The sequence below is a fragment of the Erythrolamprus reginae genome, chromosome 4 (genome assembly GCF_031021105.1).
Source record: "Erythrolamprus reginae isolate rEryReg1 chromosome 4, rEryReg1.hap1, whole genome shotgun sequence".
Lineage (NCBI taxonomy): Eukaryota > Metazoa > Chordata > Lepidosauria > Squamata > Dipsadidae > Erythrolamprus > Erythrolamprus reginae.
In genome coordinates, this window is record NC_091953.1 from 27703288 (window position 1) to 27724319 (window position 21032).

Sequence of the window (21032 nt, forward strand, 5' to 3'; positions counted from 1 at the left end):
GTTTAAACACACATTTCCAGAGCATGTAGGCCTGGATTGCTTCTTATACTGATCATTTAAATGTCTGGTAGAGACATTTCCTAAGATTGTTTTGAAGGAAGTTATTTTAAAAGCATATATATCTAAAGAGAAAGACATTATTTAATGCAAATGTTTTTAGTGACTAAAAATAACTTCAATAATTCTATTTTTGTTGTCTTTTAAAGATTACAATTCACAACAGTGAACTAAGACACCAAAGTCCTTTGACCATTGGAAAGCCAGACATAAAACCATCCTTCTTTCTTGGATCTGCAAAAGCGACACCAGATTTTCAAGAAACTCCAAAGAACTATAAGAAACGAAAGTCAATGGATCTACTCAGTCAAGTCCCTTCCCCTCCACCTTTGAAGCCAATCTGCACATTTATTTCACCACCTCTAAAAAAAGCATTTCAGCCCCCTCGAAGCACTTGCGCCCAAAGTAAAACATCAGTTAAAAAAACTGAAAATAAGAATAGCAAACTAAAGTTAAATGGGACAGATTTTGCTCCTGAAAGCAATTTTGTTGCTGATGAGGAACTTGCAATGATAAATACTCAAGCTCTCCTAAGTAATTTTTCAGAAGAGCGAGGAATTGTTTCTACAGGTGACCCTGCACATGTGATATCCAGTACTTGATGCTGCCACTTTTTAAAGGCTGATCACACTGTCCAGCCTACTAATTAAAAAAAAAAGACATGCATTAGAGAAATACAAAAAAAAATTAATTCCTATAAAGGAAAACAGAACTACCAGTTCATTGTTGTGTAGGAAATGTTACAGAGGCAAAGAAAACATCATTGTTAATATAGTTTGTATTTAATGTGCAAATTACCTTTTAAAACTCTTAACATTGTAAATGTGTTTAGATTTGTTTATTATACATTTTGGCTCAAAACAAGCATTTTAAGACACTTCAGTAAGAATAAATTGCAATTTCCTGATATGTAAGCCATATGTACATTATCTCAAATATTCAATGCATCTTATATCAAAGTTAGCTTTTGAACAAATGGCTTAGAAGAATACATAAAAGGTTGCCCAAAATGATTTTTCTTGTCTTTCTTAAAGATGTTGTACAAACGACTATTCTAAACAGTGTTATATGTATCAGAGGTTGTCAAAGGGACTAGTGCCCAAAATTATATGAACAGGGACATGTTGTGTTATAAAATTGAAATATTAAAATCATATTAGCATCACATTATTAGCATCAAATTCCTCTAAAATATTTACAAATTCTCAGAATCTTACCTGATCTATAATTTATTGCACTGGGAAAATAAATATTCTTTGTTGCCAGGAAAAGAGTTCTGCAAAAAGATACCCTAGTGATCTCTAAATCATAATGACAAATATGTCCCTGAAAACTAGTCTATCTTTATAAACCAGTAGTAGTTTTCAAGTATGAAATAAATGATTATCTGTGTATATTTATTTGGATAACATAGCCAAAATTTCATAATAAAACTACATAATATCCATGATAAAAGAGTTAAATTCAATGCAAACACTGTTAATTTCTGGAATATTTAATTATATCTTGTTTGATTTCCTTCACAGATGTCATTGAGTTTTAGGTTCCTAAAATTGGAACCGGTTGCTAGATTAGTCTCCTTAAAATACAATAAACTTTTTTTTTAAAAAAATGTTCTGGCTTGTTTTTAAAGAATAAATAGAAACCACATGAAGAGAAAAAGAATCCAGTTTTTGCTATGAAGTGAAAAAGCTTATGTTTTTTCTTCTGAAAAGTTTATTCTTTCAATATTAACAGTAGCTGTAATTTTAGTTTTAGTATCTAGTTTTTAATATTTATGTTGGCTGGTTTCTAACTCATCTAAGTATTTATTACTTAACAGGAAAGTTGAGTTGTATCTTGGTTGTTTCACAAAAACCAATTCTATAAAGTTACCATTTTTATAGAGTAAAAATAAAAAAATTGGGGCTGTGCTTTTGTTCTGTACTATTTTATGTTAATAAATTACTACCATATATATAAAATGTCAGAACCAGGAATTCAAAAATAGGGATCTTATGAAGCATCTTGTATTGGGGCTGTGCTTTTGTTCTGTACTATTTTGTTAATAAATGACTACCATATATATAAAATGTCAGAACCAGGAATTCAAAAATAGGGATCTTATGAAGCATCTTGCATCTTTATATAATACACTGAATAGGGGTTTTTTAAAGAGAAAAATAAAAAATCAGAAAAATAAAAGAAACCATAGACTATGGATATAAATTTTAAAAACATTGAATCTATATCACAGAAACTATAGGATTTAAACAATTATGTTAAATATCATTACATTTTATCTATACTACCTTTGAGGATTTCACAAATCTATATTGGTTTTGGGAGAGGCTTCAGGTTCATGTCCTATTTTTGCTCTTAGTGAGAAACTCATTTATGGCTCTGCTATTATAGAATTGATCTATATGAGGATTTGGGAAATTATATCTCACATATCATAGTTAGCATTTTAATGCCAACAATCAACATAGTACATGATATATGTAGACCTAAATAGGTGCCACCCTGTAATTTTTTGTGTGAATATAAAATATGAAGAAAATAATAAGCCCAAAATGTAAAAAAAGCAACGAGATTATGGTTTCTGTTTCTTCTATAATTTTCTTTTAAAAACTGCAAGAATTATGGACCATCAAGTTTAAATGGATTAAGACCTACTTTAGTTCAATAGAAAAATAGAAAATTTCTAAAAATCTAAAACAATATACAAATTGATAAAATCTATAAAACCCCACTAAAATCTCCCACTACGTCTCCCATTAAAATCCTTCAATTTCATGACCTATTCATTCTGTTGTTGGAAAAATAACGTCTAGAATTGCCGTGTCTGGCTGGTTCTTCAGAATGAAGCACTGTGTGGAAGGTGACATCATGCTCATACTCATCTTTCATCCATCGTATTTTTTCATATGAAACACCATGATGATTACGTCTATAAAACAAATGCAAAAATATGTCAAGGAAAGCATGAGAATATTAATTGTCCCTGATCCATGCATTAGTTTTCCTGGTATGTGATTTTTTTGAGGGGGAGATCTAGAACCTACATATACAATACCATGTTTCTCCGAAATAAGACCCTATCTTATATTTTTTTGAACCCTGAAATAAATGCTTGGCCTTATTGCCATGCACTCAATTGTGCTTATTATCAGGGGATGTGTTATTTTGGGGATAGCAGGGTAGATTCAGAAGGCAAATTTCCTATATGTAGAGTCAGAAATTAGTCCATTAAATGCATATCGGTATGATTCAGATATGATTACAGTATATATTGATTAAGAGACCAATAGATTCACTCCTTTCTAATATTGAACTCAGCTACATCTAACACCTATAAGATCAAATTGTAACCACTGAGAAAGTTCTTTTCAATAAAAGAATCCCCCCAAATCACAGAAGAAAAGGGCTCTAAGTTAAACTATTGTATTTTTAGTAACTGGGATACCGACTAGAGGGAAGGAAAAGGACCAGTTGTTGCAGCAAGCCCCTAGGCCAGTGATGGAGAACCTTTTTTTCCTCAGGTGCCGAAAGATCATGCATGCACGCTATCACGCATGTGCGAGTGCCCACACCCATAGTTCAATGCCTGGGGAGGGTGAAAACAGCTTCTGCCACCTCCCCGTGGAGGCTGGAAACAGTCTGTTTCCCAACTTCTGGTGGGCCTAACAGGCACGTGTTTTGCCCTCCCTGGGCTCCAAAGGCTTGCCTGGAGCTGGGGGGGGGAGGGTAAAAACAGCCTCCCCCACCCCACCGGGAGGATCTCTGGAAGCCAAAAACGCCCTCCCAGAGCCTCTGTGCAAGCCAAAGATCAGATGGATGGCACAAACATGCATGTTTGTTCGACTTCTATGCCGTCCAATCTCTAAGGACTCAGAGGCTTACAACAGCGGTACAATATAAAAATTAATACAAAACAGTAAAAGAAGTCGAATAGTTACCTGAGATTAAAACATAACAAACAAATGTTGGAGCTGAGCTAGGGCAATGGCTCACGTGCCAGCAGATATGGCTCCGCGTGCCACCTCTGGCACCCGTGCCATAGGTTCGCCATCACTGCCCTAGGCAATAGGTTCAATACAAGCAAAACCAAAATTCATCTACTGAAGAAAGGAAGACAGTTATCAGATTATCAGTATGAACTTTAACACTAATTTTCAGAACATGTTTGTTATTCTAATTCAGTGTTTCCCAACCTTGGCAACTTGAAGATATCTGGACTTCAACTCCCAGAATTCCCCAGCCAGCATTTGGGAATTCTGGGAGTTGAAGTCCAAATATCTTCAAGTTGCCATGGTTGGGAAACACTGCTCTAGGCTACAGCATCTAATCCCTTCAGCTTTGTACACACTCCAGTTATACACACAAAAAATTTCTGACTCATGAAATATACTACTAATATGGCAATTTGTCTTTGTAGTTTCAAGGCCACAATTTGTGCAGCATATCCAAGAAACCACTACTACAATACATAAGCAGGAATATTTAGATACATCCATCTAGACTAGTAGAAGACAACTTTGCTACATGCTGTTTCTCAGGACAAGCCTCCTGCCTAAATCAGGATTCAAATCAATCAATGATTACAACAACGGTCTGCCTCGTTTTTCTAAAGTTGCTTCTAAAATGTACCTAGCTAATTCCCGAACCCGGAACTTCCAACTGGTATCTGGCTCCCGAAATATAACTTCATATCTGTTTTCAAGTGCCTGATTAAAGAAAAACAAACAAATTGTTATCATCCTACAATTTTAGAAAACACTATCATGTTTTAGTCTATTAAGCAATGTTTTCTGTATTTTTCTCTACCGTGAGGGAGAAAAAAATACCAAAGGTTTGAGTTGCACAACACATTTAACCTGATTATTGAATAAACTCAATACACTGATAAATAAATTGCATACCATATACCAATCCACCAAAACATAAATAAAAGTTAAAAATAGCATGTTATGTGAATGTAGCTCATACAGTTGCACCAGACTTGGTTAAGTAGCCTAAAACGTTTTTTATTTGACGTGAATCCACAGCATACAGAACGGCCCTCCTAATTCTTTTTCTGGGAATGACTCATTCAAGTTGAACTCCTTCCCTCAACACTTTCTGAAAGGATTAGCCATGAAATAATTATTGAAAGAGTATTGTATTGAGTTCTGAATGACATGGACATTCTCACAAATGTTGTTAGTTGTAAGAGGCATTGCCTCATGCATTACGGCTGTTCTAAGCAGAGAAACTAGATTTACTAATCTTGTCATATTGGACAAGCCTTGGAGGAGAAATAAATCCGAATCTGACCAAACACTTGTAAAAGCTCATATGGAGATTTACAAAGTGGCGCTCAGGGCGACAAGATGCGCATATAATGTCGCCCTGATTGCATCTGAAGAATCCCGCCCAGCTGCCCTGCTTAGGGTGACTCGCTCCCTCCTTAATCACGGGGGAGTTGAAGAACCCGTGCAGGGTAGTGTTGAGGAATTTACCAAGCTTTTTGCAGATACAATCGCTCAGATCTGGACAATCCTTGACTCCAATTGGAATGCAGTGTCGGCTGACAATGAGTCAGTCAAGATGACAGGGGCCCGTTCTACCTGGTAACACCTGATGAAGAGGACAAGGCCATGGCGGTTGTGAGTTCCACCACCTGTTTATTGGACCCGGGTCCTTCCCAGGTGGTTTCAGTCAGCAGGGAGGTGACACGGAGCTGGGTCCAGGAGATTACCAACGCTTCTTTGAAGGAGGGGTCCTTTCCAGCTCCCTACAAGGAGGCATTGGCTGCCAATTGTAATTCCAGATGTAATTCAAAGTGTTGGTTATGACCTATAAAGCCCTACATGGCATCGGACCAGATTATCTCCGAGACCGCCTTCTACCGCGTGTGTCCCAGCGACTGTTTAGGTCCCACAGAGTCGGCCTTCTACAGGTCTCGTCAACTAGACAATATCGTTTGGCAGGGCCTAGAGGAAGAGCCTTCTCTGTGGGGGGCCTGGCCCTCTGGAATTAGCTCCCCCGGAGATTCGCACTGCGTCCATCCTTCTTGCCTTCCACAAAAATTTAAAGACCTATCTGTGCCGCCAGGCTTGCAGCCATTAGATCCTAGCCCCCAGGCAAACGAATGTAGTAAGTCTTGCTGTGTGAATGGGAATGAATGATTTTAATTGTTATTAGAGTTTTAAAAATTTTTAGCTGTATTAATTGGATTTTTCAGATACGTATATTTTATATTGTTTTGTTATATTGTGAGCCGCCCCGAGTCCTCGGAGAGAGGCAGCATACAAATCCAATAAATAAATTGGTATTGGTATTGGCTTTGATTTGCATGGGTTGACATCAGAACTACTGGATCAAATTTGCTGTTACCTAAGCACATCGTTCAGGATTGCAGACCTATGGCAAACTCGGCTTCAGGACAAAGCACACTACAGCCGATTAACTTCCAGTGTTGCGAACTTAGGCTGCAAATATAGACATTGCTATGAATGCCAGAGTGGGAATTTTGGCATGTTTGAATGTACTTCAAGGGATATGGTTATTCTGTATTCTTTTGAGTGAGATTGAATTGAGTTGAGCTTCAGGATACATTTATATACAGATTTTATTAAATTTTTGTTGTTTATTTTCCAATGTTGATGTTACTGTCCATGCAAGGGTTAAGCAGAAGCATTTTTTGCAGCAACGTAACAGAGACAGTCCAGCAAAATGCAACCTGAATGGATGACTGACTTTTAAAAAAATCATTTTTCTTTAACTTGCCTAACAGTGGAGGGCTAATCTATAAAAAATAACTATAAGGAATAATTATTTCCATGACCTTCTGAGATGTATTGTTAACATTTTGAAAATGCCAAATTCTTTTGCAAGTTGTGTTTCTCTTTTTGAGTACCATCCCATCTAACCTTGTATTCCTGGGATGAAAAACAAGAGAAGTTCCCAGTGTTTTCAATGACTGGAATACTTGAAATGTTTTATTAAAGTACAACAAATTATACTCTGCCAAACAAAGCAGGATTGTTTTGTTGGAAGTTTAAGCAAAATATGTTTTGTAAGCCACACACATCTTCTAATATTTATTGTATTTCTCAGAATTATTTATTCAAGCATGAATATACTTTCCTAATGTTTTTGTCAGTAAATTTCAGTATGATTTTCATGATTTTTCTAACTAGTCACTACTCACCATTAATTATATAAGACTTTTCATCATCAATGCATTATAAATAAGACAGTAAACAAAAATAATTCCAACATTGATAATGAGTTATCTCAAGGACTTTAAAATATTGCTTTTCAAGAAAAGAAGCAAAGCTGGTTAGACATGCAGTAGTCTTTCAATTGCTCTCAAAACAGACGGCTGTGAGCTGGGAATATTGAAGTAGTTACCTGTTGATACTGTAGGTGCTGTCAAAACTATATTTAAAAAAATGAGTGGAAATTTGAATTAGCAGATTTTCTGAGAATCACATTTTTATTACTAAGAGGGGCAGAGATTCTATTCAATTGGTGTGCCAGACAGCATCTAGTTTTTAATATCAACAATATCACTAAACGGACAAAAACAAGTACGGTACTTCCTTATACAGAAACATGATTGCTATTATTTTGGATGGCTTTAAAAAGGAAATAGCTAAATCCATTGAGGACAGATACCAAGTACAAAGGAACATTGGCATGCATCTGGTTGGCCATTGAGTGAAATGCAATACTAAGGAGCTTAGACTATGCTTATGTCCTTAAGTATCTTCAACTGGTATTTCACTCAAATTATTTGAATGCTAAATTAGCATTAATGTTAACACATCAGAAGGAAAGCATAGTATTTCTTACAACCTGCTTTAAACTGAAAGATGGTCTGTAGCACGATTAAAAGGACGAACTTTTGCCTCCATAAAGTCCTTGGTATCTCCCTTAAAAGAGCTTAGATTGCCAGAAAAATATGTATTTTAAAAGAACAGCTATTAATCAGAAAGTATGTGATGAGCTAATGATTTGGCTCAATTTAAGGTAATTTCATATTGATTGCAAGGTTTATACTGGCTTAGAAACAAATATTCCATGAAACCTGGAACTATAAACTATAAGCTACATAAAGCAACGTTCCTTTAAATTGCATGATTCCTGAGAATGTTCTCAATTTTAACAAAAAGAGCAAAATGTAATTTAAAAAAAGAGAGGCTGGATTTATATTGGATGGCTTAAAAATCTATTGCCTTCCAGATGCCCATAAATCCCATCCAATGTATTATAGCTGCAATATTGCCGAGTTGAAGAATGCAGTTCAAAGAGTTGGACAAAGAGTTGAACAAGAATTCAAAAGCAGGAGAAAAATGGTATTTGCAAACATTATGGACATTACAGATTCTTGCAAATTTCTTCCCTAATTTGAAAACAATAGGATTACAGATTTCTTTTGAGCCCGCACTTATTAAGAATTACAAAGAAATCATATTACAAACCATTATTGCATATGGCTTCATTTCCCAAGCATGGATGTTGGTATTATCAATTATAACTGGAGATTTCCCTTTCTTCATAGCTTTACGTGCTGTAATATAATAAATTACAAGTTTATAGTAGGTGAAATTAGGTATTGTTTATCTATATAATTGTATTAAATCCTTCAGATAATAAAATAACTTGAGATTTCCAGGGCCTTAGCATAGTTGCAAATCACTGAGCTAGGAGAATCTGTTTGGGGGATTGATTGCAACAATAATATTGGTTATTTACAGTACAAATAACTATGAGATATAATCAGCAAAGGACTTTCAAGAAGCAGAGTTTTATTGATCTCATTTTTTTTTGCCGTGATACATTCAGCTTATTTCTCATATGCCATATATACAATACTACAAAATTAAAACAGAAAAGGAAGAACCCATTAAAAATGGATATAATAATATTATTGCAATACAGAAAAGCTAAATTGAGCTTTAATAGAAGAAAAGTCATCTACAGTGATCCCTCGATTTTCGCGGTCTCGATTTTCGCGAAATGCTATACCACGGTTTTTCAAAAAATATTAATTAAAAAATACTCCACGGGTTTTTTTGCTATACCACGGTTTTTCCCACCCGATGACGTCATACGTCATCACCAAGAGTCACTTCTCTGTCTCTTTTTCTTTCCTGTCATTCTCTGCTTCAATCATTTTCTCATTTCTCTTTTTTTCTCCCCTTTTTTCTATCATTTCTCTCTCTCTTCCTTCCACTCTTCTCTCTCTCTCTTTCTTCCTCTCTCTCACTCTCTTCCTTCCTTTCTCATCTTTCTTTCTCTCTTTCTCTATCTTGCTTATTCCTCTCTCACACTCTCTTCCTCCCGGGCGAGCGGCGAGCGACCGGCCGGGCGGGCGGGTGGGTGGGCGAATGGCGGGCGGGCGGGCGAACGGTGGGCGGGCGGGTGCTGGGGGGCGGGGGCAGCCGACATTCAAAGCAATCTTTGTCGGCTTCCGCACTTTCGTCGCTCCCCGCCTCCACCTGCAAGCCCTTGCGCGGCCATGGAAAAAGGGCGCGCATGCGCAGATGGTGTTTTTACTTCCACGCCGCTATATCGCGGAAAATCGATTATCGCGGGAGGTCTTGGAACGTAACTCACGCGATAATCGAGGGATCACTGTACTGTCATAATGAATAATAGTAAATAAATCTCACTAGTTAGAGAGCTGCAAGGACAGGAACTATATTTGCAACTCGGATTCCCAACAATTTGCCATTTGATATTAGACAAAAGTGAAAGGCCAATCTGATAAATCAGATCCCAAACACTTAAGTATCAGACCTGACTTTTAATACACATGGCAAAGTGGGGTCACCGGGACCCATTATATTAGTGCTGCTACTGAGTAGTGATATTTTTAAATTATGAGGCCTCTTCAGGGAAATATAATTGGCACTGGTTTTTTTCCTGTTCTGTTCTGCATTAAAATACTTCTATTTGTCCATTTGGTCTAATAGTTAAGGCACCAGACTAGAAACTGGGAGACCATGAGTTCATGTCCTGCCTCAGAGATGAAAACCAGATGGGTGACCTTAGCCCATTTACTCTCTCTGACCTGAATTCATCTCACAAAGTTGTTGTTGTGGGGAAAATAAAAGGAAGAACTGACAGTAGGTATCTTCACTGCCTTGAGTTGTTTATAAAAATAACAAAATTTGACTGTACATTTTATAAATCCCACTAATATCAGACTTTTTACTATAATTATTTTAATTTTTTTACCTATTGTAATTTTATGATCATATATTAGTTTTAACGCTAGGCATATTGGCTTGGAAATTCTTATGGATGACCAGTTAAATTATTGCTTTAAAAAATTAACTGTGCTTGGTTATAATGCTTTCATATTCTAATCAAGACATCCAATGGAAATATGCCATGTACAAAAATGATAAAAGTAAATGTACCCTTCGTATATTTTTCTTCAGCTAAGGTGATTAAATTTAAACTACATACTATATCTATATAACTATTTACATATAAACTAATAGAAAATCTAGCATTATGTCTATATTTTTTTATCCTCACATTGTTCCTATTTTCCTCACGTTTCAGCTTGCTGGAATTATCCAGAAGCTTTTTCATCATCTGCAATTTCTAATTCATCTTAACTAGAAAACTATTGTCATTGCATTTAAAATCAGCAAGTAAGAATTCAGATACTTCCTGTTCTGGCTAGCTTCATGTTTAGGATTAACAAGATATAAGCAGTATTTTTGTAGCTGAGGTAGACAAATTATGATCAGGTAAGAGTTTGACACCAAAATAATACATTACATCTTTTTGCATGTTTTTTCACTTCAGCATGTGGAATTTAAATTTCACTGCAATCTAGATCAATGGTTCTGCAAAAATAAGTCTAATAAGTTGCTTGACTCCATACAGATCAGTTGCTTTCCCAGGAATTAGCAGGAAATGATTGTATTAAGTGGTTTAACTGGTTTAACTGAATTATATTGGAAAGAAAAGAGTGCAAAGATAATGTATACTGGTAGGCAGGGGTGGGCTACTGCCCCGACGGGGGGGGGATTCAGTGGGGTGTAAAAATGGAGCTCCACTTCAGTGAACCCAATTTGCACTGAAAGATGTTGAAAGGAAATGTAGGGTGTCCTGTATAAGCCATGCCCACAGTGGTAGTAAAAACTTTGGTAGCCCTTCACTGCTGGTAGCCAAAGGAGACCCAGATATTCCTTCAAACCCTAGTATATTTTTTGCCTCTGTCCTAGGCTCATGTTTCCAGATGGCCATTTCTGTCCTACAATTTTAAAAAATTGGGGGGGGGGGGAATTATTTTTCATCTACTTCTACCCATTTTTCAATATCACCCTCTAAGTTAATTAGAAGTTATTATAGACTTGGCAGAGGAAGTCAATTTTTCCCAGCCATACCAAATATCAGTGTTCAGTTTCCATATCAGAAAGTCTTTAAACAGTAAGCATATCAATTGTCACTTCAGAATTAGGCTTACTCTGTTCTTAATTCTATTATGTGATGCTTTATTCTAATCAACATGTAGAAAGCAACTTTGATAGAGCAGATAAAGAGGAATGTTAAGGAAAACCAGTCATACATGCCTCTTTTCTGGTTCCACTCATGTGCGTCTCCCAAACAATCAGGATCAAACTCATAGGTGCCATCTTCCATGATGAAATACTCATCAGTACTAAAAATGACTGCATTAGGAAATTCACGTTTCAGTTGGCTGACAAGAAAAGAAAAAAGTGCTGATTGGTTATCATGACTGGATCTAACAATGTGATGTCACAAGAGAAAAATGTATGAAAATGCCATTTGGTGCAACTGTCAAATGCAATACTTTGATTTTTGCAATTACTTGAGCAAACAAATGCATATTTACAATTAACTACAGCCACATATAGCAGAGCAGAGGTGTACAATCTAAAGCGCCTCTCCCGTTGCCATCAGAGGTTGTCCAATTTGCTACCTTGTTATTACTGTGAAAAAACGTGGTAACCATTCAAAAGGTTGTTTTTCTAGAAAAAAGCTGAAGATGAAGTTTTTCAGCCCTGCTGACATGAATTATTTGGGTGTTTCAATCATTTTATGTTTCTGTATTGTTATGGAATGTGTTCATTTTTGTGCGGCACTGAGAGTCCTTGGAATTGTGGTGGGTTATAGTGTATTTGAGGCATAAATAAATTTCTGAATCACCGTGTTTGTATTTGTTCTGTACACAATTAGTGTAAAAATAACTTAACTTGGATGATTCTGATCTAAAATGTACAGCATTTTGAATGTAGTCCTTATTACTGACTTTTGTTCATAAAAAGGTCAGCAGCCTATCTCGGATCAGCAAGAGTTCCAAATTAAACAATATAGCAAAAAAAGACAAATTCTTTGTGTGTTAAATCACACTTGGTCAATAAAGAATCCTATTGTTCTGTACTGTTCTATACATTAACTTGATGCATTGGGTATATATCACACCAGGGTATAATGTTGCCATAAATCCTGGCACATCTAGAAACAATGGAAAGAAAAATACAGTACAGTATATTTGCAAATTAACTGACAAAAGCAGATGGTCCCGCATTTCAGGACAAATGTACATTCAAAAGAACTATACTTTGTAATTTCTTTTACAAGTCCAAAAGGCTATTCAATGTAATTTCTGCATGTCTTGTCAGAAGCAGAATTGAAATCAAACATTTCTGAAACGCATCAAGTTGGAAGACTGAAATCTCACAATTCTTAAGTCACAATACTAGAGTAAATAATCAGCATGGCTACTCTACGTGGGGAGATGAAAACAATAGCCTCAGATACACAGCATTAGGAAAACCAAAACATATCAGTTGAGTTAAAGTGTTATCTGGGCATATATTTGTGAACCCAGATAACTGCAATATAGTTAGTAAATGATTCTTAAAGAATGGTTTAGTACACTCAGATTATTCTGCTGGATTTCTGAGGCAAATTTTACTCTGTATTTGAAGGATACAATGCCAGTTGAAATTTTCTCCTATTCAAAAGGTCTTGCAAGACTGATATATTGTCTTCATTTATGACAATAAAGTGACCATGGCTGATATCAAAAAAGCTAGGTTAGTGTAAGGTCATGCCTCTCCAATCTTCCTAAGAAATCAGGTCTCTTGAAACTGCAGTTGTTCCAAAAGGAGCTTTGACTAAAAAGTTTGTGATAATAAGATGTCTAGGACCTGGTGTGCATTACTGAGACCTGGCTGGGCCCCAAGGGGGGGTGTTCCCCTCTCAGAGATGTGCCCAGATGGGTTTCAGGTGCTGCACCAGCCGCGACACCAGGGAAGGGGTGGAGGAGTGGCTATTATTGTCCGGAAGACCTTTAATCCTCGCAGGATCCCTGCAGCCGAGATAGTAGGCTGTGAGTCTCTACTCCTGAAGTTGGACCCCTAGGGGCTTGCTGCTAATGTACCTACCTCCCAGCTGCGTCGCAACAGCCCTGCCTGCGCTACTCGAAGCAGTAGACAAGTTGGCGATGGAGTTCCTCAGACTGATGGTCTTGGGGGACTTTAACCTACCGTCACTCAGTGAGTCCTCAGGGGCAGTGCAGTTCATGGCTTCCATGACAACCATGGACCTGACCCAAGTAATTGAGCGGCCGACTCATAAAGGGGGACACACACTCAACCTGGTTTTTCTCTCGGGGCAGTGGGTACATGATTGATTTTAAGAGGTATAGACACTTTCCCCTTGTCATGGTCAGATCATTTCCTGGTGAGGCTTGACTTTAAGATGTCAATCCTTCATTGCAGGGAGGCAGAGCCGATTAGGTGGTTCCACCTCAGGTGCCTAATGGACCTGCTCAGGTTCCAGAGGGAGCTTGGAGTGATACCTGATTCTCTTGTCTGCAATCCGGCTGAGTCCCTAGTATCTGCCTAGTATCACTGAGGAACTTTGGGAAATGAAACACCAGGAGACATCTAGAGCAACAATGGAGGGCCAGTAAATTTGAGTCCAACTGAACACTACTAAGAGCCTATATTAGGACTTATTTAGTGGCGATAAAGGCGGCAAAGCATGTGTATTTTTCCGCTCTTATTGCATCCACACATTCTTGCTCTGTTGCCCTCTTTAGGGTGACCTGCTCACTTCTTGATGTAGAGAGCACGGAAGTTCCCTTACAGGGTAGGGCTGAGGATTTTTTTCCGTTTCTGTTGCACAAAATCGCTCAGATTCAGGTATATCTGGACTTCAATAGGGCAATGTCAAGAGAGGTGACTGAGGCAAGTCTTAGTCCTGTTGTGTGGGAGGAGTTTGAGCCTGTGACTGCTAATGAAGCAGACAAGGCCATGGGAGCAATGAGCGCCTCTCCACTTGTTTGTTAGACCCGTGTCCCTCCTGACTGATCTCTGCCAGTAGGGAGGTGACACGAGGCTGACTACAGTGATAGTCAATGCTTCTTTGAACCAGGTGTCTTTTCCGCAACCTTTGAAAGGGTTGTGAGGCTCCTGCTCAAGAAGCCTTCCCTGGATCCAACCTCATTGAATAACTATCACCTGTCTGCAATCTTCCCTTTGTAGGGAAGGTTGCTGAGAAAGTGGTGGCACTCCAACTCCTGTGGACCTTAGAAGAAGCGGATTATCTAGACCCATTTTAATTTGGATTGAGACCCGATTACAGCATGGAAACCACTTTGGTCACAAGCAATTTCCCCCTCAGACACTGTTTACAATGTAGGGGAACTTTTGCACAAGTTCATCTTGTCTACCAGTTGCGGCCTTACCTTGACCAGGAGGCGCTCCGCATAGTCACTCACACCCTCATCACCTCTCGTCTTGACTATTGCAATGTGCTACCCTTGAACAGTGTTCAGAGACTTCACCTGGTGCAGAATGCAGCAGGTGTACCAAGGTATGCCTGTATTACTCCATCTTTACGTGAGCTGCATTGGTTGCCAATCAGTCTCCGAACGCAATTCATGTTTACGATATAAGCCTGTTCCAGTTTTAGCTTCAGCACAACCCGATTAGCACAAACAGGTTGTTTCAGGCTGCAGGCAAGGCATTTTTTGTTCTTGTGTTAATCAGGCTTTCTGAAACTGAAAGTGAAACTAAAACAGGCTGTTTGCTGATTGTTGCAAGGAAGTAAATTGCTGGAAGGCAGAGGTAGAGTCAGATTTGTTTTCTTGTTTTCCTCCTCAAAAAAGGTAGCTTCGTCTTGTACTTCAAAGCATCTTACACTCCAAAAAATATGGCAGTTGTTGATTTAGGTTAATTTGTGAATATTTGCATAATACTGAAACATCAGTTTGGTATGTGCTGCTTGGTTTTGTTTTATTATCAAAATTATCAATTTTGTTCAGTCAATAAAGCAAAATAATTTTTGAGGACTGTTTTTTCTTAAATAGACCCAATATTAATATTAAATAGACCCAATATTACAATTCAGCTATTTATCATACTCCTGTTGCTTATCTTTTAAACCTGCTGCTTGTTATGCTCCTTCAATTTAGTAAATAAGAATTTAAACAAGGGTCAATTATGGAACTTTCGCAGAATTGAAACCATTAAAACAGAAGTGAAGGACTTCAACTTTCCAGAATTAAAAAAATAAACAGTCTGAAATTGACAGGCATTATTAGTGCATGATAAAATGTACACTTCCTTGTATACAAACAGTGACCTTTCGATATGCATTCAGTATAAAGTATTTATGACAAAGTAGCTGCTCCATGCAGAGAAAACAGTGGTTCTGACAGGATTCAGCTGCCAATTTAAAATTTAAAAAACATGCAGAAAATATATTATAAGCGCCTTAGTGGTGCAGTGGTTAGAGTGCAGTACTTCAAGCTCTTTCTGCTGATCACCTGCTGCCAACAGTTTGGCAGATCAAATCTCAGTAGGCTCAAGGTTGACTCAACCTTCCATAGTCAGTAAAATGAGGACCCAGATTGGTGGGGGCAATATGCTTATTTTCCGTAAACCGCTTAGAGAGGGCTGTAAAGCACTGTGAAACTGTATATAAATCTAAATTCTATTGCTATATCAACCAATTTCACTGGGCTCAATACAATATAAGTATTGTATATAATGGAAAGAATAAACATTCCATTTTCACAGGGCATTCTCACAATCACTTGTCCAAAATCACAACAGGCAAAACAGGTATTATTTCTAACAAAGATCCAGCCTGGGGAAAAGTCGGACACCATCTTAGGGCAACCCAAACACACCGGTGCAACTTTGCCAAACAAGTTCCAGAGTTTGTAGAACGAACGGGACACACATTTCAGCTGAAAAGGTGGACGTTCTCATCAACCCACCTAGGTCCCACTGCTTCCTTATTATATGATTTGTGATTTATAATATATTGATTTTACTGCTGTTCATATATTCTTTGGATTTCAAATATAACTTGCAATTTCTTAAACCACATATTGAAACCGCAATTATTATATAGATCTAATGTTGAAAATGTTCATTTTAATAAATTTCACTTTAGCCAATTTGATTTGCTTGTAAATTCCTATTATTCACTTCATGGTGTGTGTTTTTGGCCCTCTTTTTTTCTATTAGTTTTTTCTCAAAAAATATTAATATTATATGTTAATAAATATAACATATTAATTCATAACAGATAATGAAGTCAGATTTCATTATAGGAAATAGCTAAGTACTTTTGCAAAATAATGTGGCAGGCAATTGAATATGATAGACTAGCCTGGTTAACATGACAAAAGAAACAAAACAAAGTGTAACCTGACACTACTGTGACCTTGTTTTCTTTCAGCCAGTTTCTGGATCCAGGTATGGGATTGTATAAAGCCTGTGCATTATGTACCTTTGAATTAAAGGAATGGCTTTGGAGGAATCTACTAGTTCTCCATCACGTTTAGGGTTTCTGTTGGTGCTTATCAATTGTAGTGCAGACCTAAAATGGACTCAAAATACACAGGAGTCGGAGAGCAAAGTACCCTTCCCCTCACCCACTCTTCCTATTGTTCTGCTTTTCCTGACTGGCTTCGAGTTCTCCCTTGGTCACCATTAATGGCTCTCCCCACCCCCAGCATTGCTGTTCCTTTAAGTTTAAGATAACACACTTAAGGGAGGAAAAACCCCCAAAAGCGGAAGGGCACTCCAGCTACTTAAACGCCTGCCTCGTTATCAACTCCGGCTAGGCAGCTTCGGCTGTGAGGGGACTTCCCCGCAAAGGCGCCGCCGCCGCCTTCAACCCCCTCAGGCGTCGAGTAGCTTCTGGAGACCGTCGAAAGTTGTCCTTCGAGCCCTTCCTTCCTTCCTTCCTTTCGCTGTCTTCCTTCCTTCCTTTCGCTGTCTTCCTTCCTTCCTTCCTTCCTTCAGCCACCCCCTCCACCGCGGACCTGAACTCGGCGGGACCCCTCGAAACGCGCGGGAAGGGCTGCAGCTGTGAGGCGAGCTTACCTGGCCAGAGTACTTTTGCCGGAGCCGGGCAGGCCGCGCAACAAATAGAGGCTTTTGCTAAAGCGGCGACCGCGGGGCCCGCCTTGGGCGCGGCGGGGCTGCTGGAGGCTGAGGCCCCCGAAGGCACGGATCAGGCTATCTTCCATAGCGGCGACGAGGCGGCACCAGCTGCAGTTTCTTCATCTCCGGCCGACGGGCTGAGCTTCTCGACGGAGTCACCTGGTATTTACAATGCCCTTTCGGCCGCGTGACTTGAGATGAGGCAGCGCCGCCTCCTCCGCTCCGCTCCGCCCTCGTTTCCTCAGAGCAGAGTGAGGGCCGCGCCAAAGGAGCCAGGCGAAAACGAAAGGAGTGCAGTGGATACCTCTCGTCCCCCTCAGAGGCGGCCGCTTGGCATTTATTTATTATCTATCTATCTATCTTCTCTCTCTCTCTCTCTTTCATTAGACTTCAATCTATCGTCTATCTTCCCTCACATCCTGGACACAATTTTTTTAACTCCTACCCTCAAAACGTCGCTACAGAGCACTGCACACTAAGACAACTAGACACAAGAACAGTTTTTCCCCCGAAGGCCATCACTCTACTAAACAAATAATTCCGTCAACACTGTCAAACTATTAAGTCTGCACTTCTATTTCTACTAGGTTTTTTCATCATTCCTATCACCATTTTCCTCCCACTTATGACTGTATGATTGGTGGCGAAGAGAGTTTTGTTTTTGAGGCGGAAAGACGGAGGAGCCACCGAAGGCAGCAATGGATAAGGATTTAACCTAAAGGTGAAAGGAATAAATTGGATATTGAGTGAAGATATCTGTGTTTTAATATACCTGTACATACAAAAAGGGAGATAAGAGCATAGATTTTACAATATCGTTATTTGTAGAGGATATATGTTTGATGAGTAGATAATTTTCATTTAATCCCGAGTCCCTCTGGATTGAGCGGCATGGAAGTCAAATAAATAAATACATTTAGCAGAGAAGAGAAAATCACTTTAGTAGAGGATATGTGTTTGATCAGTAGTTAACTTTAATCTAACAGAGAAGAGCAAATTACTCTAGTAAAAATATTTTTAGATATTTAAACTTTCTTTTTGAATGTTTATTGTAACAAAGAAATATCATGAGTTATTACTTTAGGCATTGACTCTGTTTTTTATTGCATATGTTTTTTATTGTATGTTGGAGAAAATAAAGAAAATTTTATAAACCACCCCCCCTCCAAAAAAAAAGGCGCCACCGAAGAGCATAGCCAAATTAGCAAGCAATTGCCTAAGCAAGCAATTGCCTGAACAATTTGCCTGAATTGCCTATGGTATCTATTTGTCACTTTCTACGCCTTCGGGCAGCGACTGATATCTTTCTTTAAATTAATTTTGAATGTGTTATTGGCGATCATTATAAAAAGTCACCCAGATTGTTTCTCTACTCCAGCGTTTCCCAACCAGTGTGCCGCGGCACACTAGTGTGCCGCGAGACATGGTCAGGTGTGCCGCCAAACTCCTAGGGCAGCTCCAGCTGGGCGGGGCACTGCCGGTGCGGCTACTTTCCGATGCCGCTATTGCTGGCGCTCTCCTGCCCCAAAGAAGGAAGGCGGGAAAAAAGGAGAGCTTCATTCTTCGCACCGGCAGCAAGAGGAGGAGGGCGCCATCAGCAATGGCACCAAGTAGTAGCTGGGGGATGGCGGTGGCAAGAGCTCCAGGGCGGAGGCACCAGCAGCGCCCCGCCCAGCTGGAGCTTCCCTGGCGGGGGAGGCAACCAATGTCCTTTGGGGCCCGGAGGGAGGGCAGTGGGAGCAGGAGGGTGCCGGGCCACGCACGCCTGCGCCAGCGCACCCCAAAACACCCCCCCGCACACCCTTTTCCAAGGGCGAAGCCGCAGCCGCCCCCAGCGCCTCTAGGCCCCTCGCGCCCCTGGCTGCTCGCCGCTGCCTTCACCGAAAGCGCTTTTGTCCCGGGCTCTCAGCGAGGGGGCTGCAGGAGAGGCGGCGAAGGCGATCTCTCTCGTTCTCCGGAGGCTGGAGAAAGTGATTTTCAATGTTGGGGGCGCGGGCCGGCGTGCGCTCTCCCCATCCCCCTGCCCCATTCAAAGTAAGCCGGCAGGGGGATGGGGAGAGCGCATGCCGGCCCGCGCCCCCGACATTGAAAATCACTTTCTCCAGCCTCCGGAGAACGAGAGAGATCGCCTTCGCCGCCTCTCCTGCAGCCCCCTGGCTGAGAGCCCGGGACAAAAGCGCTTTCGGCGAAGGCAGCAGCGAGCAGCCAGGGGCGAGAGACATAGCAAGAGAGACAGAGAGAGAAAGAAAGAGAGGCAAAGAGAAAGAAAGAGACATATAGCAAGAGGCAGTGAAAGAGAGAGAGAGCAAGAAAGAGAGAAAAAAGCAAGAAAGAGATAGAAAGGGAGACAGAGAGAGAGCAAGGGAGAGAGAAAGACATGGAGGGAGAGAGAGCAAAAAAGAGGAAGAAAAAGGGATGGAGAGAAAGAAGGGAAGGAAGAGAATGAGGGAGGAATAGAGCGAAAGGGAGGGAGAGATATTTTTTTCGTCCAAACTTTTCTTTAGCCGCCCCTCCCCCACCCCCCGTTCAATGTTCCCCAGGATTTTGAAAATATGAATAATGTGCCGCGGCTCAAAAAAGGTTGGGAAACACTGCTCTACTCTGTACATTTCAGTTTGCACAACTAATCTGTATGCTGTTTGTGTCATTTAATCCTAGGGCTTATTCCCCCCCCCCCATATAGATCAATTAGTCTTTTACCTCCAAAAATCTTACACTCTATGTAAATACAATATTTTAAAATATCCACTGATTATTTTGCAATAGATGAGCTTAGTTACTTATCTCTATCAAATACAGTATCTGGAATTGGATTGTTTTGAGTGAGTGGATGGAAAAACAAACAAAGGGTTTCCTACTACTCAGGACTAATGAACTTAAAACATTTTGTTATATTTGTTGTAGTAGATAAATGTAGTTAGTGGTGTAATATGATACTCATTTAGTCAGAATTGGTAATTTCTTCTAAACTATTTTGGAGATGAAAATACTTTGAAATATTACTATCTGACTTTCAAATGATTAATATAAGAGTTTTAGATAGTAATTATATGTTCTCATATTGGCTCTTTTCTTGACAGTAGAATATTTGCGACACTGGTGTTTATTGTATTTTGCTTCACATTTATTAATGTGATTATGAACAATTAAATTACAATGTATGAACAGAAAAATATACGTTATTTTTAAACAGACATATCAAAAAAAATTCCATTTATTTATAGAATTGTTTAGTTTGACAATCTTTTATTTTTCTATACTACATTGGTTGCTTTATTTTTCCTTTCCAGTTGTTCAATATTTCTAGTTATCCAGTATCATTTAACTATTGCAGCTACTTCTCCCCCTTCCCTTTCCCCCCCTTCCCTCTCCTCTCTGTTCCGTTAGAGTTCTATTTATTGTTTTTATAATGACGTAGCCAGTTATCTCTTTATGTACTTTGCATTGTACCAGAACAATATACTATGTACTATTTAACTTGAAAACAAACTACTGTACAACTAAATGCCCATCAAGTTGCAGCTTTATTTGTGTACATAGGTG

At 39.2% G+C, this 21032-nt stretch overlaps 2 protein-coding genes across 3 annotated transcripts in view; one reads left to right on the forward strand and one right to left on the reverse strand.

The window, feature by feature from the left end:
• BRCA2 (BRCA2 DNA repair associated) overlaps positions 1–1249 on the forward strand; it is a 49689-nt gene extending 48440 nt beyond the window's left edge. For both annotated transcript variants that reach the window (XM_070749874.1, XM_070749875.1), the window contains one exon: positions 207–1249. In XM_070749874.1, coding sequence (XP_070605975.1) covers positions 207–659 — 453 coding nt within the window. In that variant the 3' untranslated portion in view covers positions 660–1249. The remainder of the gene's footprint in view (positions 1–206) is intronic.
• Positions 821–17805, reverse strand: N4BP2L1 (NEDD4 binding protein 2 like 1). Its single transcript, XM_070749889.1, has 5 exons — positions 17430–17805; positions 11625–11752; positions 8511–8599; positions 4690–4766; positions 821–2989 (listed from the first exon to the last, which is right to left on the reverse strand). Exons 1-5 carry the CDS (start codon positions 17573–17575, stop codon positions 2833–2835), a joined length of 597 nt encoding a protein of 198 aa, XP_070605990.1. The 5' UTR covers positions 17576–17805; the 3' UTR covers positions 821–2832.
• Between the last annotated feature and the right edge of the window lie 3227 nt (positions 17806–21032).

What these genes read in the sequence shown, in the direction of transcription:
- N4BP2L1 (XM_070749889.1), bottom strand. Translation starts at nt 17,575, where the DNA reads ATGGAAGATAGCCTGATCCGTGCCTTCGGGGGCCTCAGCCTCCAGCAG. An exon ending in GGCAAAAGTACTCTGGCCAG is followed by an intron (nt 11,753 to 17,429) that starts GTAAGCTCGCCT and finishes TTTTCTTGTCAG; the next exon opens with CCAACTGAAACGTGAATTTC. An exon ending in TGAAGCCATATGCAATAATG is followed by an intron (nt 4,767 to 8,510) that starts GTTTGTAATATG and finishes TTCTTTAATCAG; the next exon opens with GCACTTGAAAACAGATATGA.